General features: G+C 48.6%; 2 protein-coding genes across 21 annotated transcripts in view; one reads left to right on the forward strand and one right to left on the reverse strand.

The window, feature by feature from the left end:
- LOC120789870 (NACHT, LRR and PYD domains-containing protein 12-like) overlaps positions 1-18,218 on the reverse strand; it is a 1,168,582-nt gene that overhangs the window by 213,636 nt on the left and 936,728 nt on the right. The gene's annotated exons all lie outside the window — the stretch shown is intronic.
- Positions 5,569-16,375, forward strand: nrn1a (neuritin 1a). The gene is made up of 3 exons (XM_040127117.1): positions 5,569-5,649; positions 13,583-13,730; positions 16,147-16,375. Exons 1-3 carry the CDS (start codon positions 5,595-5,597, stop codon positions 16,373-16,375), a joined length of 432 nt encoding a protein of 143 aa, XP_039983051.1. The 5' UTR covers positions 5,569-5,594.

An 18,218-nucleotide genomic window follows, 5' to 3' on the forward strand; every position in this document is an offset into this window, starting at 1 on the left:
CTCTCATTTTGTTGACACATCTCTACTGTCCAGTCTAAGAAAAAAATAACAGCACAAATGCCCACAGACGACTATTAAAAAAAAAAAATACACAGCAAGGACAGAAAATGAAAGGTGGACAAAAGGAGGACAGACAGAGAGGGAAAGGGACAAAAAGAAAAAACAAAAGAACAGATGGGACGAAAAAATGAGAGGACAGGAAATAAAAAGACAGGACATCAGAGAAAAATCAGGGGACAAAAACAATGGACAGGAAAGGGAGGATAGGACATTAAAGAAAGGGACAAATCTGAAACAAAGGACAGCAAAGGGAGGAGAGGGACAGAAGAAAGGGACAAGACGGGAGGCAAAAGGACGAAAGGTCAGATCTCTCTGACATGAAATGTTGAGTTTGAGCCGTGCAGGTCAACTTGTCTCTGAAACAGAGGAGGAAGGAGAACAGGAGGAAGTGAGAGCGGAGGAGGTCACTCTGCTCCTCAGACGGAAAACACTGGCTGCTCCGAGGCCACGACGCTAGAACCGGATTTCGTCCAGAATCTCTTTGACTCCGCGTAAAAATCTGCTGAGCAGTGAGAGACAAGGGGAAAATTTGACGGGCTGCACGTTTAGCTGCTCTCCTCCAGAGAACCGCGCGGGAATCCACGGAATAAACCTAATCTCCAAGTTCGCCGACATTACACGAAGCCAGGAGACAGAGGTCAAGGGTCAGGGCAAAGATGTAGCATCCCTGGGGTCTCTGCAAAAGAGAAGCACAAGGAGAGAGGAAGAAGACGCATCAAAGAGCAGGAGAGGTTTACTGCAGAGGAGAGGGAAGCCCAGATATCGAGTTATTCTCCTTTTGTCTAAACGTGAGAAAACTCCTCCGAGGTTTGGTCCAGAGACGAGTCGAGCGTCTCTCGGAGCAGCAGAGCAAACGGATCATCGCCGCCGCGGGAGTATGAGTCAACACCCGGTGGTGAGTCACCGGCGCCAGCCCTCAACAGGCGCTTTGTACCGAGGCGGCCCTGTAATTATCCTGCCGGGACGGGAAAACCCCCGCTGCGCTCACAGCCACGGCTAATTGATAAAGAGGAGACGGAGTAAGGCCGAGGGACGACGGCGGGCCCCACGGCCGCACATCCGGACCGAATTTAATCACGCTTCCGCCGGTCGTCGCCCGGGAGGCCGCGAATGTTCCTGGGTTTGGAAAAAGGCCGTGCGGCGACACGGCAACCGACGGAGAGAGAAGAAGGGAAAAACGGAGGCAGGAACCCTCGCCGCACATTTCCGTCCGCTTTCGACATCACAGCAGGCCGGCCTAGGTCCAAAGTCAAAGGTCACCTAGGGAGGAAGGAAGGGGGAAGAAGATGAGCCTCAAGAAGAGCCAAAGAAAAAGATTCCGGTTTTCTTTTGCAGCAGGTAAAAGAAAAAGCGAGAGAGGTTTCATTTTTGTCTCAAGCGAAGATAAGATTCAGTGGAAGTCGTTTTAGAAGAGGAGAAAGAAAAACGGGACTTGAGCAACGTGTGGCACAAAAAATCCCCTTCGAGGCTCTCGAATTGTTGGGGGTGGGGGGGGCGGGTTTGGGGGTCTTTTCCCCCACTCTGGATGGATTACTGACAAGGACTGTCGGACACGGGCCCGGTGGGGGCCCGACGGGCCTGGAGGCCCCCGGGCCCGTCGGGCCTCTGTTTGTCTGCATTTCTTGTTGGAGAGACTCGCACAAAGAAGCAAAATGAGGCAAAACCCCTACACATGGACGCAAGGCAGCCACAGAGAGACGTACAAAAGGACTACCGATGAAGGGGGGGTCGGGGGCCCTCTACACGTATGTGCCCCGGGGGGGGGGCCTCTTGTTTCATAGTCCGTCTATGCTTTTAGCTTCGATGCTTTTAACGCTTGTCCATCTCCTGTGCCCACAGTTTTTTTTTTTTTTTTTTTAAATGCCCAAAAATGAGACAAAAAACTGGAGCTGAGTTGTTGCTCTGCTCTGGAAGCTGCTGTTACGCGTTTCTACCACCAGATGGCGCCACCGATTGAAAAAAAAACAAAACAAAACAAATGGAGGCAATGATGATAAATGATGCTGCAGCCTGCGCGCGCACACACACACCCACACACACACACACACACACACACAGACACACACACACACACACACACACACACACACACACACACAGACACACAGAGTCCCATTGAAGAATTTGCTGCTGTGATGTAATCTCTACTTCCTCTTAAAGAGCCATTTGGCCGACACCACCAGTGCTGACAGGCCTCCACCTCCACCCACAGACCCCCCCCCCCCAAATCCATACTTATGATGCATTACGAATGGTGTGTCCTTTATATGCCACCTCCAGCCCCAGGCCACGACCTCGGTGGAAACCTCAGTGATTTACGCCCCTTAGTTAAATCTCCGGATTAAAAAAAATGCTCAAAAAGTGATGCAACGTTCAAACTGGATAATTGGAAAAAAAAAAAAGAGGCTGATTTGACGTCATTCCTGAAAGGAAATGTGGGAGCGTCTGACGGGACAGGCGGGGCGTTTAAACCTGCTGTGGCGGGTCGAGCTGCAGAAGTGACAGAAAAAAAAAAAAGTCAAAACAAATGGACACAGGTGATTCACACACATGATCTCGTGCTTGTGTGTTTCCGGTTATTTCAGGAAGAAGGAAGGTCGAGGCCCCAAATTCCTCGGAGCTCCCCCTCCCTGAGTTCCCCGGAGAAGATCCCCAGACCGAGTTCCAGGTCCCCTCGGGAGGCCCCTCTGACTCTTGCTCGGAGCCCCTCAGACGAGAGGACTGGGTCTCTGAGATGTTTGTTCTGGTGGGTGCCAGGAACACGTTATCAGTAAAGCTGTATCGCACCCCGTTTCTTTTCTGGGTTGTTTTGACTGAGGACGACACATGGTGGGCCCCGCACACTGGGTCTTTTTTCCTAGGATCTGACTTTTTCCTCACGACAGTACAGACCACGGCTCTTGCTGGGTGGGGGCAAGGATGGGTTCTGGGGGGGGGGTTCTCCTCCTGGTTCACAGACTCCTCCAGGGGCCAAAACCCCCAGGGGAAAAACCCCAACCAAATAGAGAGTGGGTTGGGGGGGCGGGAGGTGGGGGAGGTGTGAAAACCCCCAGTACCAAAAAGCCCCTGATAAAAAAAGAGGTCGGACGGGGGGTCGGAACTGGGGTGTGTGTGAGAAACTCAAAACAACAAGGACACACACACACACACACACACACTCACACACACACACACACACGCACACACACACACACACACACACACACACACACACACACACACACACACACACGGATGACCATTTAGTGTCTGTCCAGGAGGGAAATGTTTTCAAATTTGAGTCAATTTAAAACAGACCAATTATTGTACGTGTGTGTGAGTGTGTGTGCGTGTGCGTGTGTGTGTGTGTGTGTGTGTGAGCATGTGTGTGTGGATTCTCCTCCTGCTGCTGCAGCACTGCATTGCCTCAGGGAAACATCTGTGTTAATATGCAACAGCAGCAGCAGAGAGTTGGTTTGTTTCAGATTCGCCTGACGTCAGCGGGAGGAGGAGAAGACGAGATCCCCCACATTCGTTTTTCCTTTTATCCCGTCTCTCTCTCACACACACACACACACACACACACACACACACACACACGCAGTGAATACCCTGCAGGAATGGTAACGTGATGGATTGAATATGTGTGTGTGTGTGTGTGAGATCTCGGTCGTCATACGATCCCCTTCTCTCGCTCTGATCCCTGCTTCGTTTTACATTCTCCATCCGCGTTCTCCTCCATCCGTCATGCGTCGGCGTTCATGCATGCGGGCCCAGTCGGATTTTGTCATTTTCAGAGCCTCTCTCATTTTTCAGAGGCTCGGCAGTGATTGGACAATGACTGACACCCGGCGTCCTGTCCAGGTGTGGCCTCGTTATTTCACGACAAACTAAGCAGATAAAAGTCCCGGCAAAGCATCCGAAGGGAGGGAACTCAGCATCGGGTTCCAGACCTGCAAAGGATTTTCATCCAAGTATTAAAACTAATCCTTCTACTTATTGTTATCTGGGTTTGTCCAATCACTGCTGAAGCCTCTGAAAAATGAGGCTCTACGTGTGAACGCGTCTCTGGCTCCTAAACGGTCAACGTGATGTTTTTAGTCAAACCCCTTGACCCAAAGCTGAAAAGTCTGCACTCGGACCGCATCTCGACGGCTTCGCTTCAGGTCCAGCGCGGCGACGCGCTGTCCAAACACTTCTGGGCCCAACGGAATCACAACGTCCCTGTAGCGTGTGTGTGTGTGTCCTCTGACTTCTCCTCTAGCACCACCACCAGGCCACACCGCAAAATCTGGTTTCGATTCCAACACCAAGTCAGACCAGGGCCAGGATCAGCATCATCAATACCAGACGCCCCGGACCCCCCAAAATAATGGAGCTAAACTAAAAGGGTTCCTGCTCCTCAGCGCTCTTCGTCAGAGCCGTGACCCCGGTCTCCTTTGGAAAGGAAAAACTCTGTAAACTTTACGACCCAAGAGTCAGAAAGAGCAGGAGGGAAACTGAGCCGAATAAACCGGGTAGAACTGTGTCGCCTCTTTTTCTTCTTTCCCGGCGTAGAGAAGGGGACACGAGGCCTGTAGCTCTACGTGAGACACTTTGGAGCCACAAGTCTGATCCTTAAACGCTTTTCAGACGCTGCAGCGTTCGTCAGGGTCGTTCGAGGGCCGAGTCCGGCGCGGACCTCAACACGCCCGAAGCGGTGTCGCCGGGGCCGGAGCGTCCCGCCGGCGAGGCGGTGGATTTTTTCACCCGTTGCTCAGAGGCAGTCGGCCAAACGCGAGGCCTGCTCCTTCGCGCGAACCTGTTTCAGGTCGGGTTTCGGCTGCTCGCTGCAGCTGCACGCGGTTCTCTTGTAAAGGTCAAAGGTCAGTCACCCCAACAACCTGAGCGTCGCCAGACACACACACACACACACGCTAAAGAAGCTGTTTGAATATCTCAATGTCGCCTTTCACTAATTTCTGGCATTTTATTCACTGAGAAATCGATCGATTGTTATAAAGAAAAAATACCTGTCAGACGCATCGATAATGGAAAATAATGGAAAGAAAAAAGAGAAAGAAAATTAAATCAATTTGATAAAACTCAACAGAAACTGAAATCAGTGACTAAAGGTCTTCGAACCAGATTTCTGCCAAATCAGCTATGACACAAAATGTGTTGATAAGAATTTGGCTGATGATGGGGCTTTTTTCTTGGAGGTGGGGGGTGGAGGCCTGGTTGAGTAGGTAGAGAGAGAGAGAGAGAGAGAGAGAGGAGGGGCTTTCTCTCTCTCTCTCTCTTTTTCTTTTCCTCTCCAGACGCGTAAAAACAGGGGAAGCGCAGAGGCGAGCACGACGGAGGAAGGACAGCACAGAGAGGAAAGAGACAGGAAGAGTAAAAGAGCAGGAGAAGAAGAAGAAGAAGAAGAAGAGGAGGAGGAGGAGGAGGAGGAGGAGGGTGCTGGATGTAGCCGTTTTGCGGGTGTGCTTCGCGGGGAATGTGCGGCTCCTCCTCGGCGGCTGCTCTCCAACTTTCCGAGTCTCCGCTCTCATGGTGAGAGGAGGACGCAGAGGATGGGAGTAACCTGGTCCTCCAGATGCCTCGCTCTCTTCCTAGCTCTACACATAGGTGAGCGGCCGGACCCGGTCTCGTCCCCGTCCCCGTGTTAACAGACAGATGTAGCGGAGGAGCAGGCAGCGGCCCCGGGGCTCCGTCTGAGTTTCTGTCCGGGGGGAAAAAAAGGCGTTTTATTGAAAAGGCCAGAAAAAATCGTGTTCCAGCCAAATGAACGCGTCCAATATTCTGAACTAGTAGCGGCAGGTAGAAAAACGCGGCTGCTGCGGTTGTTCTTGTCATTTGCTGCTGTTTGAACGTCTCGTCCCCGCCGGCTGATCTGCGGCTCCGGGAAGTCCGGCTGCCTCCCTGCGCCGATTCCGCCTCTCGTCCCCGTCGATTCGGGCCGGAACGGGGCAGTGGAGGCATGTGAGCGGCGGCTCGTTTCAACGGGGCTACACACTGGGAGTGTGTGCGTGACACGAGTGTGAGTGTGCGTGTGTGTGTGCTAACAAGGGGAATGCCCCCCCCCCCGTACCCCCCCCTCGGTTTGTCCCAAACTGGAGACATTTCCTGCGTTTTTTTTTTTTTTTTTTTCACCCGCAAAAAAACAACAATCATTTCTTTTCCAGTTTTAATGTTCAAGGACAGAAGCAGTTGTTTGGGTCTCGAGTGGATGCGGACGGTTGTTATTCCGGTTAGAGCAGCTACGGAGGAGGGAAAGAAGGCCCGTTTTCTCCGCGTCTGCAGAAACGAGGCTCTAAAAGTGCCCGACCGGCGCCGGCTTACCCGGGTCCGGCCGGTTCTCCCTGACAGACGCGGTGCCGGTCGCCGCAGAGTGCGGGGCCGCAGGGACGCGGCGGCGCCGTCACACCGGCGCTGCCCGGGATTAAGAACCGGAGGCGGGAAAGCGAAAACAGCCCGATCGCGTTTTTAATTTCGTCTTTATTTTCCTGCTGGTTTTTTTTTTTTTTTTCGTTTTTTTTCTGGGTTTATTTTTTAACTCTGCTGCTCCGAACAACGAAGGTCGAAAAAAAAAAATAAATAAAAAAAAAAGCTCCTTTACGTCCTTCTTTCTTTTGGGCGTGCACGCGCGCAACCGAGGCCGTGCGCCCGCCTCGTGCAAACAAATAAACCTGCCGATTTTTTTTTGTTTTACGTTTAATAATAAAATCACGTTTAATCAGCTTTTTTTTATTGGGGGGGGGGGGCTGAAACGGATCTGCAGCAGCAGAGAAAAACCCGCTCCTTCTGGATCCGTCTAATATCTGGAAGCAACAAAAACGAAAAGCTGCAAATCTCCGAGCTGAAACGAGAGAAATATGGAGATTGTTGTTTTTCTGCTGTTGCATTGCATAACGACGCTGTGGAGGAGGGCTCTGCACGAGTGTGTGTGTGTGTGTGTGTGTGTGTGTTATGGTGGCACAGAGAAACACTGAATTATTCAAGACGCAGGATCCTCCTCGGCGCTATTGTTAGAGAGAGAGAGAGGTTTGATATTCACGGTCCAGAAGGTTCAGGAGGCGGAAACGAGTCAAATCGTGTCGGAAACAGAAGCGGTGGATGAGGGATTAGATGGAGAGGAAAGATAGATGTGTGTGCGGCTCGTTGGTCGCCCGTTCGGAGGCTTCCGGACCCGAATCGGACCCAAACGAGACCAGACCAGGATGAAAATCCAAAGCCGCTGACTGACTAATTATTACACGGAGGGAAATCGAACGAAATCGATTCATTGGTCTGCATTTCAGATACCCCCCCTCCGCCAGTAACCCCCCCCCCCCCATTTTCATTTTTTATCTCGGTCCCAATCCGCCTCCTGCGGACTCCGGATCTTTGGGTCCGGATCTTCATCTTGTTATCAGTCCTTTCTTTTTAATCTTTTTTTTTAAATTTGTTTTTATTTCATTTGAATTGTCGCGGTGCTGTGATTGGCTGCCGGGAGCGGAGGTTTGGCGCGCTGCAGCAGCAGGTTTCACACCTGAACGTCCCATTAAAAAAAAAAAATAATAATAAATAGAAAAGAAAAAAAAAACAGAAACAGGAAAAGGTGGAGTTTTAAATCTGTTTTCTGCTCAAACACGTGATATTCAACCCTTTGAATATCGACAGATTATTGTCAATAATGATTTTAAAACGAGTTTCATATGTTGTATGTATTTTTTTTGGGGGGGTGAATTGTTTTTCTTTTTTTTTGGGTTATTTTTACGCGCGAAAAATGGCCTCGTGTGTGTCGGAGGTGGGTGTGTCTGTGGAAGCTACAACACGCTGCTTTTGGCATCGATGCACTGCAGGCAACAGTGTGTGCGTGTGTGTGTGTGTGTGGAGGTGGGGTGAATGGGTGCGAGCGTGCTCCGATGGGAGGCGGGAACGAAAATGCTGTGCGCGCACCCGCTCGTGTTCGTGTGACGGGACTGTCCTGGTTTACCTCGAACAGACATCACCCCCCCCTCCCCGCAAAAAAGACATAAAAAGAAAAACAAAATAAAAAGAAAAAGATGGAGGGAGGGAGGAAAAATCTGCAAAAATATTGGAGGAGAGCGAGAAAACGGATTTGGGGATCGGGGATGAAAAGACAGAGGTGACGAAAAACGAATAAACGAGTTTGAAAAACGGACGGATGATGCAAGAAAATGTCAATAAAAACAAAACGTAAACACGCGAAGTGGTTATTTTATTTATTAATTTCAGAAAAGAAGAGAGAGAAAAAAAAAACGAGGAGTTTGAGCCTAAAAATGCAGAAAACAATTTAAGGCTTCAAGTCAAATAAACCAGAAATAAAACTAAAACAAAAAAAACAGAAAAAAACGGTTCACTTCTCGCGTGACTGACCTCGGTTTCATTTTACCGCGAATAAATCTTTATTAATAATAAATCCATGTTGTGAAGAATTAAAACGGCCTGAAGGGAAACGTCGAGTTTGGTCAATAAAGGCTGATTTTACGCGAATGAAACGATGAGTCTATTAGGGCTGTTTTAATGGGGGGGGGGTCCAATTCATTCATGTGACCCGGTTTGGAGCTGGTCGGCCCGCGTTTGATCGAAGGAGATAAAAATAATAATAACGAGAATAATAATGTAAGTGGTGCAGAGAGAGAGAGAGAGGGAGGCAGAGATGATGTAATGCCTCCAACATACGGTGGCAGAGAGACACCGGGAGAAACGATGGAGAGAGAGAGGGAGATGGGGGAGGGAGGGGAGGGAGGGGAGGGGGCGTTTGGCTCTCATTCATCCATACAGGTTCAATATTAGAAGAGTACAGTGCAGCTACATGCACAAGGCATTGTAGAGATATTATAGTCGCAGGAGGGGATTTTAAAACGTGCAAACAACAGGATCGTGCCACAAGAAAAATATATTTCGCAGCATTAATCCTTTAATAGACGCGTTAACATGCTACAATTTTTTTTAGAAAAAAACAAAAAAGCCAAAGGATTCAGAGCGTGCAAGAATTTTTTTTAAAAGCGTGGCGAGCACTGTAAGGTTCATAGAAATGCAGCTTTAAGACACTACAAGAAGGTTACAGGAACACTGATGAGCCAGTGTACGCCCCAGATTCAATAAAAAAAAAGTCAAAAACCTTAAATAAAAAAAAAAAATTCAATAAAAAAAATCACAATACTAATAAAAATACCTAAAATATCGTTACACAGTTACGACAATAGCAATTTTTAAAAAGGTGGAATACTAAAAATAGCTGTGATATCTCAGAACAAAAGAGATGAAAGGCTCATTGCTGATTTTTCAAAGAAAAGCCCAGTGGGAACAATAAAGGAAAACTGCAGAGCTACTACGGTGAACAAACGACGGTGGCGTCACACCGAACTCACCACAGGGGCAGGTTGTGCGTGCGTCCCCATAGCGGCGTCTCACCGCAGGGGGCCGGTCGGGAGGGAACTTCGCACCTCAACGCACGGGAAGTATAATACCGGACCATCGTACCGCGATGCGGAAGACACACCGCGGTAACCGCGACGGAAGGAAATACCGGGAGTCCACTGGACGCCAAAGGCGTTAAGCGACTTCACAGTCGGGCGACTGTTATGGGATGCAGGGTGCAAAACTCCCCACCGCAGAAAGATTGGAAAGTGTGTCTGGGGCGGTAAAAATGCTACCGAGCACTATAGGCACACGGTTGTCCCGGTGGTAAAATACACCCCACGCGGCCCATTGAATCAGCAAAGGCTAACTCGCTGCTGTATTCACCAGTCGGTCGGTAAACGGGGCCAGTCTCCAGGCCCACGACGTCCCGGACAGGGTGATTTGTCTCAGCGTCAAACTAGACCAGTTCTTTGATGTTAGTTCAGGGTTTAGGGGCAAAAACGGCTTGTTTTGTTTCGGGGAACATCGCGTTTGGGGTTAGAACAACACGGAAACCGCCGGTTGAAACAGGAAACCACAAACCGACCCGATGTTTGTCGACCTCCTCCCTCTGTGGACTTGGTCGCCGTATGACAATGTCACCCGACTGCCTCCTCTGCAGTCAACAGTCATAATTCCCGCAGGCGTTCCCGCAGGTCTTCGGCATTTTTACGTAGACAAAAGTAGCTCTTGGATGGTCCAGAAATTGCGTTTCTTTACAACTAAACTGCAACAGCTAGTAGGTGTTGTAGGAAACACAGTCTCCGGCTGGATTATGTTCAGAGGTAACGCATTTTTCCTTAATGAATGAAGCTGCACATTTATGTGTGGATGGACGACTGTGACTCCAGAGACCAGGTTCCCATCCGGAGTCCCGCCTGTGTTTCAGGCACCAACGGCTCTTTAGGTTAAGGTTCGGGAAAGATGGTGGTTTTGGTTCAGTGTAAATAAACAGGTTGTTTCTTAAGTCACTGTGAACTTTTTCTGTATTAAACCAGACCAGGATCTTTCCTGAACCTGAACCAGGTGCCGTGAGAGTCTAAACAGAACCGTAAACCAGTTTAATGAGGATAGAGTTACTGCTGGTGGATGTTGTGCTGCAGGATCAGATTTTTGATCGGAAACAAACACGTTGACTATGAACGTTTCACTGATACGTCCAGTATCAACGTAAGTGACTTGTCAAATAAGCAAATTAACAAAATTTCCTCATTATGTCAATAGAAAAAACAACCTGGTCGCAGGCAAAAACCCCCGACCTACAATACAAAAACGTATTTGCTGTCACAGTTTAGTTGTATGGAAACGCAAGGAGACAGGTTTGTCCTGCCTGGACATCTAGTTCTGGCACTTACGTCGCCGGGTGCTTTTACAGCCACCGTAGCAACATCTCGGCTCTTATCAAGTACAGTAGTGGCCGGAGTCGTCTGCACGAGAGAGCAGAGGACTTGTGCGGTTCATTTATGTAAAACAAAAAGAGGAGTGGGCCCAGGACGCTGCCTTGTGGCACGCCACAGGTGACGGGCAGAGGTTTTAGAGCGAGACCCACCGAGCTCAGCCTGCTGGCCTCTCCCTGACAGACCAGATGCTACCCAGCTAAGAGCTGATTCATTCACACCAAGAAAAAGCCTCCTTAGGTCAAGTAAAACCAGACCCGCACGTATCACCAGCGTCTATTTCTCTCTTTAGGCAGTTGTTGCTCTACAATGGACATTAGTGAGTCAGCTCGCTGACTTTTAGACTGTTAGCTCACATAGTTCAATATCACAGATATACATATGTACAGCTTATAACACCCTCTTTCCTTAGGCCTTCGATTCGGATCAGGAAAAAAAAACTCCCCAAAAAAAAACCATTTAAGAGGGAAAAAAAAAACCGGAAGAAACCTCAGGAGGAGCAACAGAGGAGGGACCCCTTCCGGGAAAAGACATTCAATAGATAGAATAGATGGAGAAGCACAGTACGGACACTCAGCAGTCAGTGTTAGAGCCTTTCCATGCTATTAGCAACACGAAAGGCCCATTGACTGCTCATGCATGGCGGCCGTTGGACGCTGCGACGTCACCTGTGGGACCGTCACCCCTCAGTACCCGTGGAAACAGACGTAGTCACATAGTTTGACCATAAAAGCTAGAAAGTGGACCTTCACTTGAGTTTTTTGTTTGTTTCTGTTGAGTAAATGAACTGTGTAGTTTTTCATCAGGACAGACCCCCCCCCCCAACACACACACACACACACACACACACACACACACACACACACACACACACACACACACACACTCGTCCTCCTCTAACAGCCGTGTCTCATCCTACACGTCATGCTGTGTTAGTCCACGGTTTGATCGAGTGGAACCGGACAGCAGGCCTGTTATTATCCAAACCAATCAATCAGCCCGAGCCCCTGCTTAACAAACCATGCACACACACACACACACACACACACACACACTGAGTTAACAAAGGTCATATAAAGGGGGCATGTGTGTGTGTGTGTGTCGTGTTTAGTGCATGCGTGTGAAAGGGGGGGGGGGGTGGAAGCGTGTCAGACCTGGCAACCCGTGGTGTGTTTTACCGTTGAATTTTCTCTCCGTTGAAGTGAATTAGGGAGGTGACTGACACTGCCTGATTAGACACACACACACACACACACACACACACACACACACACACACACACACACACACACACACACACACACACACACACTCCTCCATCTCATGTAGACAGAGCTGGAATGTGACTATAATAAACCAAGTGTTTCAGTCCGAACCTCACAGGGAAACGACAGCAGCATGTTTCGTGTTTTCCCATGTGGGACGACGCAGGTCACAGACGTTCCCCCATCGCGTGATGTTTTCATACATGTGTTTCATACGTAAAAACTGCATGTGCCCGTGTGAATTTGACGTTTTCACGTGTGATTTCGCACGTGAAACGCTGCCTCCGTTCGTTAAGATTTATTAGGTAGCGTCGTACAGTCTACTGCCATTCAGTGTTCACTTTTATGATAAATGTAGTTGCCAGCGTTTAGCGCCACCGTCACAGAGGTGCTTATTCAGTTGTATGTTTCAGCAGCGGGCGTCCACCGAGCCTTTCGATCGGTGCCACACTGCGGCAGAAGAAATCGATGGACGGTGTCATTTCAGACGCCTGTGGAAACAGTGTTACAGCAGCTGGTGGAAGTTTTTAAAGCCGAATATTAAGAATTAATGGATCAGTGTCAGATTAACACCGAGGAGGTCCCCGAACTGAGATTTAATCAAGAGCCGCAGCCCCGCGTCACAGCCGAGCTTCGGTCTAGACTGCAGACCGGACTCCATTCGAAAATCTACTCACTCTCGGCATCTTTCTCTTTAAACATGACACGAGGGTTTAAGCTGGACGACAAGCTGTTGTGGTACTAGTGGTGAAATTTAAAAAGACTTCATGTTACGAGTAAAAATGATGTTCTTAGAATTTAACAACTACAACTGCGACCAACTCAAGTCCCGGACTTCATGGTCCTGCACCCGACGAACTCTGACATGTTGTACTGTATAAAATAAATCTTTTTCTATTGCGTTAGAATTTTGTCAATCAACCGAAACCAACGCTGATTTTGGAAGATTCCACGGAACCACAGATTGTGTTCATTTGATGGTTTTTAAACACACACTGCCAACATTTCTCCTTAGTCGTGGATGAATTTAGCCGAATTAACACAAGTAATTGGGGCCAGGGGACGACCAGTGTTAGCAGAAAAGGTCCCGCAGTCTTCGGTGTCAAAGTCAGAAGCCTCAGATGGATCTGCCGATGAAGTGTTTTCTGAAGCTCCTGATTTGGTTTTAATGTCCACCTCAAGTGGATACAGACCTGGAGGCCATTTAAATCTGACCTCGGGGGCGGGTTTCTCGGCCGAACTGCGTGTGTAGATTGTCCACCTCTCAATGCCAGAGTTAACCTCAATATGTGGTTGTTCATCCGGTGGGAAAAACAAATGCAATGACTGGAAACAAGATGTGTCCAGTCAGAGGCCTCTCTTTTTCCTGCATGGAGCAGAGAAGCTTGTTCCTGTTTCCTTTTAAATAAATATCTCCCACTATCCCTCTTCTCTCTCTCCCCTCTCTCCGTCCCCGTTTCCTTACCTCCCTCTTTCTCTTCCTCGCAGTTTCCGTGTTGCAGACGGTCCTGGTCAGCGCTGGTCAATGTGACTCGGTGTTTAAAGGTTTCTCAGACTGTCTGCTTCAGCTGGGGGAGAACATGGCCAACTATCCCCAGGACCTGGACGACAGGGAGAACCTGCACAAGATCTGCACGTACGTTCACACGCCTCACGGTACCATGTCATGGGGACGATCTCGCCGTTAGGGCGAGGTGGACTGAAGCGGCAAACAGAGGCCTGAAAAGACAAAATGTCCTTTGATCGCCTCAAAGACACGTCCTGTCCCGTTAATCTGTGCCCACAAAAGATACGAAACTGTGGAGGACAAACACAAAAACGGGAAGAAATGAAAGCTTTACAGGATATTCATTCTCCGTTAGTCTGGTCAGTCGTGGCCGTTAAGTCGCGTGAGGACGGAAAACTAAGGCTAAACTCTAAAAACGACCCCAGAGTTTAAATCAGCATCGGGGGGGGGTCCACTGAGGTAGCATCTGTTTCAGGATTACTTTAGCTCGGACAGGTGTTGGGGACAGTTTTTCCAGCGGTGGTTTTGACTCTGACTCATGGGATTTGGGCAGTTCCTCTTCTCGCCACAGCCAGATAAACACAGACACCTGCGGTAAAACGCCTGCGGCGTGCAAACGCGTACAGCATCAGAGGGATATGCGCTGTAATGGATTGTATCATCCGGGAAATGTTTTCCTCACGAGGAGGCACAAAACTAATCTAATCTAGTCACGGCTGTCTCCTTGAGAAAACATTCAAATTCAGGTAAAATAAAACCAGTCCCCCCCCCCGTCTGGGGCTTTGTATTCCCTGAATTTGACCTCTCAGGCAGAGTTTACCCCTGGTCATCTAAAAGCTCCTCTGTTTCCTGTGGCTCTGCAGTTTGTTTCTAACATAACAGAACTCTACTGCAACATAGCAAAAATAAACACTTGAGATACTGTTGGGAGTATGGAAATCTGTAAAAGACCACTAGCTAGAGACCTACCTCCCATTTCACTTTCACTGCAGCCTAATTATTTCACCATCTTTTCTCTTTTAAGGCCTAATTTTTTCTATTTTTTTTTTATTTTTGAAAGCTGAGAGTTGTCACAGAAAACGATAGGAATGATTTCAGCTCAAACCCCCGAGGGGAGAAACTGGGGGCAGGGGTCTTGCTATCCAGCTGACCCCCCCCCTCCACATGTTCATCCCACCATCCAAACCGGGTGGGCACCAGATGGCACAGTGCGGCAAGAGGCCCCCACCCTCCCCACACACACACACACACACACACACACACACACACACACACAGAGGATTTTTTAATTCAGTGACAGCTCCATCACAGCGGTGTCGAGGCGTGGCAGGAGGGGCTCCTTAATCCACACACACACACACACACACACACACACACACACACACACGTTAATTGCTCAGAGATGTAGCATCGACACGACTCGGTTCAGGAGGTCAACATCAATAAGAGCAGATTGGAAGATTGGATTAGATACGGTGTGTGTGTGTGTGTGTGTGTGTGTGTGTGTGTGTGTGTGTGTGTGTGTGTGTGTGTTGCAGCATGCGTCAGTGAGCAGGCTGGTGTCGGCTTTACATTAACTGGGAGGAGGAAGGAAAAAACAGATGGACAGATGAGAGGTGGAAATTAAAAGAGAGCAAGAGAGGAAGTCAAAAAAGACAAAGAATAAAAAAGGAGAAATAAAAAAAATACAAACAAATGGGAAAAAAGAGGAAGAAGGGAAAGAAAAAATGGGGCAAAGAGGAAGTAAGAGAGAAGGAGGGAAACGTTAAGAAAAAGAGAAAATAGAGGATATGAAGAAAAGGGAGAAGGTAACAATGAAGGAGAAGAATAGAAAGAGAGAGGGAAGGAGGGAGAAAGGAGAAAATGAAGAATTTAGATGAAAAACAGGAGAGATGAATGGTGGAGGAGAAGAATAAAAAGCTAAGAAGAAGGATACGAAAATAGAGGAGAGGATGGAGGGTGGGGGAGGGGGGCTATTACTGTAATGACTTTACGTCTCGAACCTGGAACCAAATTTCAGCCGTTTTACTTGGAGCAGGTGAAGCAACTTTTCCCTAATTTCAGTTATTATTGTTGTTGTTAACAACACAGGGAAAGAAAGTCTGGTCACTTTACATCCTCATGGAGTTGCCCGACCTTTAGCTTTGGAAGGCTTTCCTCGCTTGATGTGGCCTGTAAAGAGCGACCCGGAGAGGTCCAGCCACCTCGGGCCTGCTGCGTTTCATCTCGTTTCTGGCTGAAAGCGTCTCGAGTAGGTTTAACATTGGGTTTTCTAATTATACGAAACATCTTTCCGCTCAGCGCTCGTGGAGAAGCAGCGGAGCGATATGTTGAGAGGCCCCGCGCCCGCCTCGGTTTTTGTTTTCTTCACCGGCTGCGTCCTCACGAGCCTTCTCCTCGCGTTGTTTTCCGCGACGCCAGATTCTGGGACGACTTCCACTCTTGGCTCTGCCTCCCGAGTGGCCGTGGCGTCCGGTTTTAAACCAGCCTCCCACTGCAGTCATAAGCTTGTGGTGTTAACGCTTGTTGTGTTTTCTCCTGCCAGTTACTGGGATAACTTCCACTCCTGTGCCACGACGGCGCTGGCCGACTGCCAGGAGGGTGCGACGGACCTCTGGGAGAAGCTGAAAAAGGAGTCCCGCAACCTGGATTTCCGTGGGAGTTTGTTTGAACTCTGTGGCGGCGGCAACGGAGCCCCCAGATCCGCCGACGCCAGGGGCCTCGCCTTGGTCCTAACCGCACTGCCCACCATACTGACTTGGCTGGCGTTTTAACGGAAACGAGGAAAATGAAAACACAAAGCGAAAAGAAGAAGAAGAATAAAAAAAGGAGAAACCCAAATGAAAAAAAGAAAATAGAAAAAAAGAGTGATAGCTACTCTTCAATACTGAAAAATACGACTTCAAGGACTGAGTTTGAGTTCATCACCAGAAAACTACACCCAAGATGGATTTTTACTACGACATCACTGTACGGCCGCCTGGTTTGCCTTCCTGGGACGTCTGCAGGCCGCCCCCCCCAACCCCCGCCCCCCGCTCCCGGAGCGCTCATCCAATCACACGCTGACCTGACCTGGAGGTCGATGACATGAAATATTCACCGTGCTATTGAGCTGAAATGATGACAATGATGAAAATTTGATGGATTCTTGCCCACTTACAATCGTGGAATTACACAGTATTAAAGTCAACCGTGAATTATTGATGTTTAGTAGGCTAGGCCTAGACAGCACTGTGTGACTGCCGGGCGCTGACACCGTACCAGGCTATATGCTAGGGTTCCCATATAGCCCAAGGCACGTCTTCATGTGTAACGCCAGGCCGAGCTTAGCTCCACAAAATCAATAAGACAGGCCGAGGCCAAGAGCCCATCTCGGACCGGTCGCCTCATTTCCACCAAGGACAGATTTTCCTTTTTTTTTTTTATTGCGCCAAGTTGACTCTGATGAGCCTGGTGGGTTTGATGGACTGAATGCTTGATGGCGACGTAGCCTAATATTTGTATTCTTATTGGCTGTTTATTGTGCCCAGGCCACGGTCACACCAGCTTTTTATTTATCACGGCGGCATTTGACCCGTGCGGGTCAACTGCCGCGGGTGAATGCGTGGCATTGACAAAGAAAGCGGAGCTGCAATGACAGTGTTGACCTTTGACCCATGCAGCATGGCTTACAGTCGGCCGTGAGCCTGCAGTAGACGTGTTGAGCTGGCTATCACTCAGAGAATCAACACCACCTGACGAAATCTCGCTCTGCCGGTTTCTGGTGTGACCATAGCCTTACCCGCCCCCCCCCTCGCCGCCAAGCCCTGAGGTGCAGGGATGTAGTCGAGAGTATAAATCCTGCTTCCCATTAAAGACCGGTTTAGACGGATGTTAACCTGCATGAAGTCAGCTCAGACAGTCTCAAAACATTTCAGGAGATGAGCACAAACTCTGAAATGTTGAATATTGCTGTTATGCAGAACAACAATTTCCCACTTTTGGTGAGATGTTCGTCGTTGACGGAGTCCTTTTAGCTTACAATTTAGTTAGGCCCCTAAAAGAGGTAGTTTCGGGTTAGCTAACAGGTCAGTTTGGCAGCTAAACCAGATCGATGAAGGCTAGTCAATGGCTCAGTTTAGCGGCTAAACCAGATTGATGACGGCTAGTTAATAGTTCAGAGTTTTGTAGCTAAAACACATTAAGTCAGGTGAGCTAACAGTTTAATTTAGCAGCTAAAACAGACTAGGATAAGATAGCTAACAGCTCAGTTTATGTTTAAATGAGATGGAGTCGGGTTAGCTCACAGTTTAGTTTAGCTAATGGTTTCGTTAATAGTTTCAGGTTAGCTAAAAGTTCAGTTTAGTGGCTAAACCAGATTGATGAAGGCTAGTCAATGGCTCAGTTTAGTGGCTAAAACAGACTAGCTCAGGTTAGCTAACAGTTTCATTTAGCAGCTAAACCAGACTAGGTTAGGTTAGCTAACAGCTCGGTTTGTCAGTTCAAAAAGACTGAAGCATGTTAAGTTTAGCTTAGAGGCTAAAACAGACAGTGTTTGGGTTAGCAGCTGAATAGGACTGTGTCAGGTTAGCTAAGAATTTGGTTTAGCAGCTAAAACATATTTACATATTACATCAG

The sequence above is a fragment of the Xiphias gladius genome, chromosome 5, assembly GCF_016859285.1.
Source record: "Xiphias gladius isolate SHS-SW01 ecotype Sanya breed wild chromosome 5, ASM1685928v1, whole genome shotgun sequence".
Lineage (NCBI taxonomy): Eukaryota > Metazoa > Chordata > Actinopteri > Istiophoriformes > Xiphiidae > Xiphias > Xiphias gladius.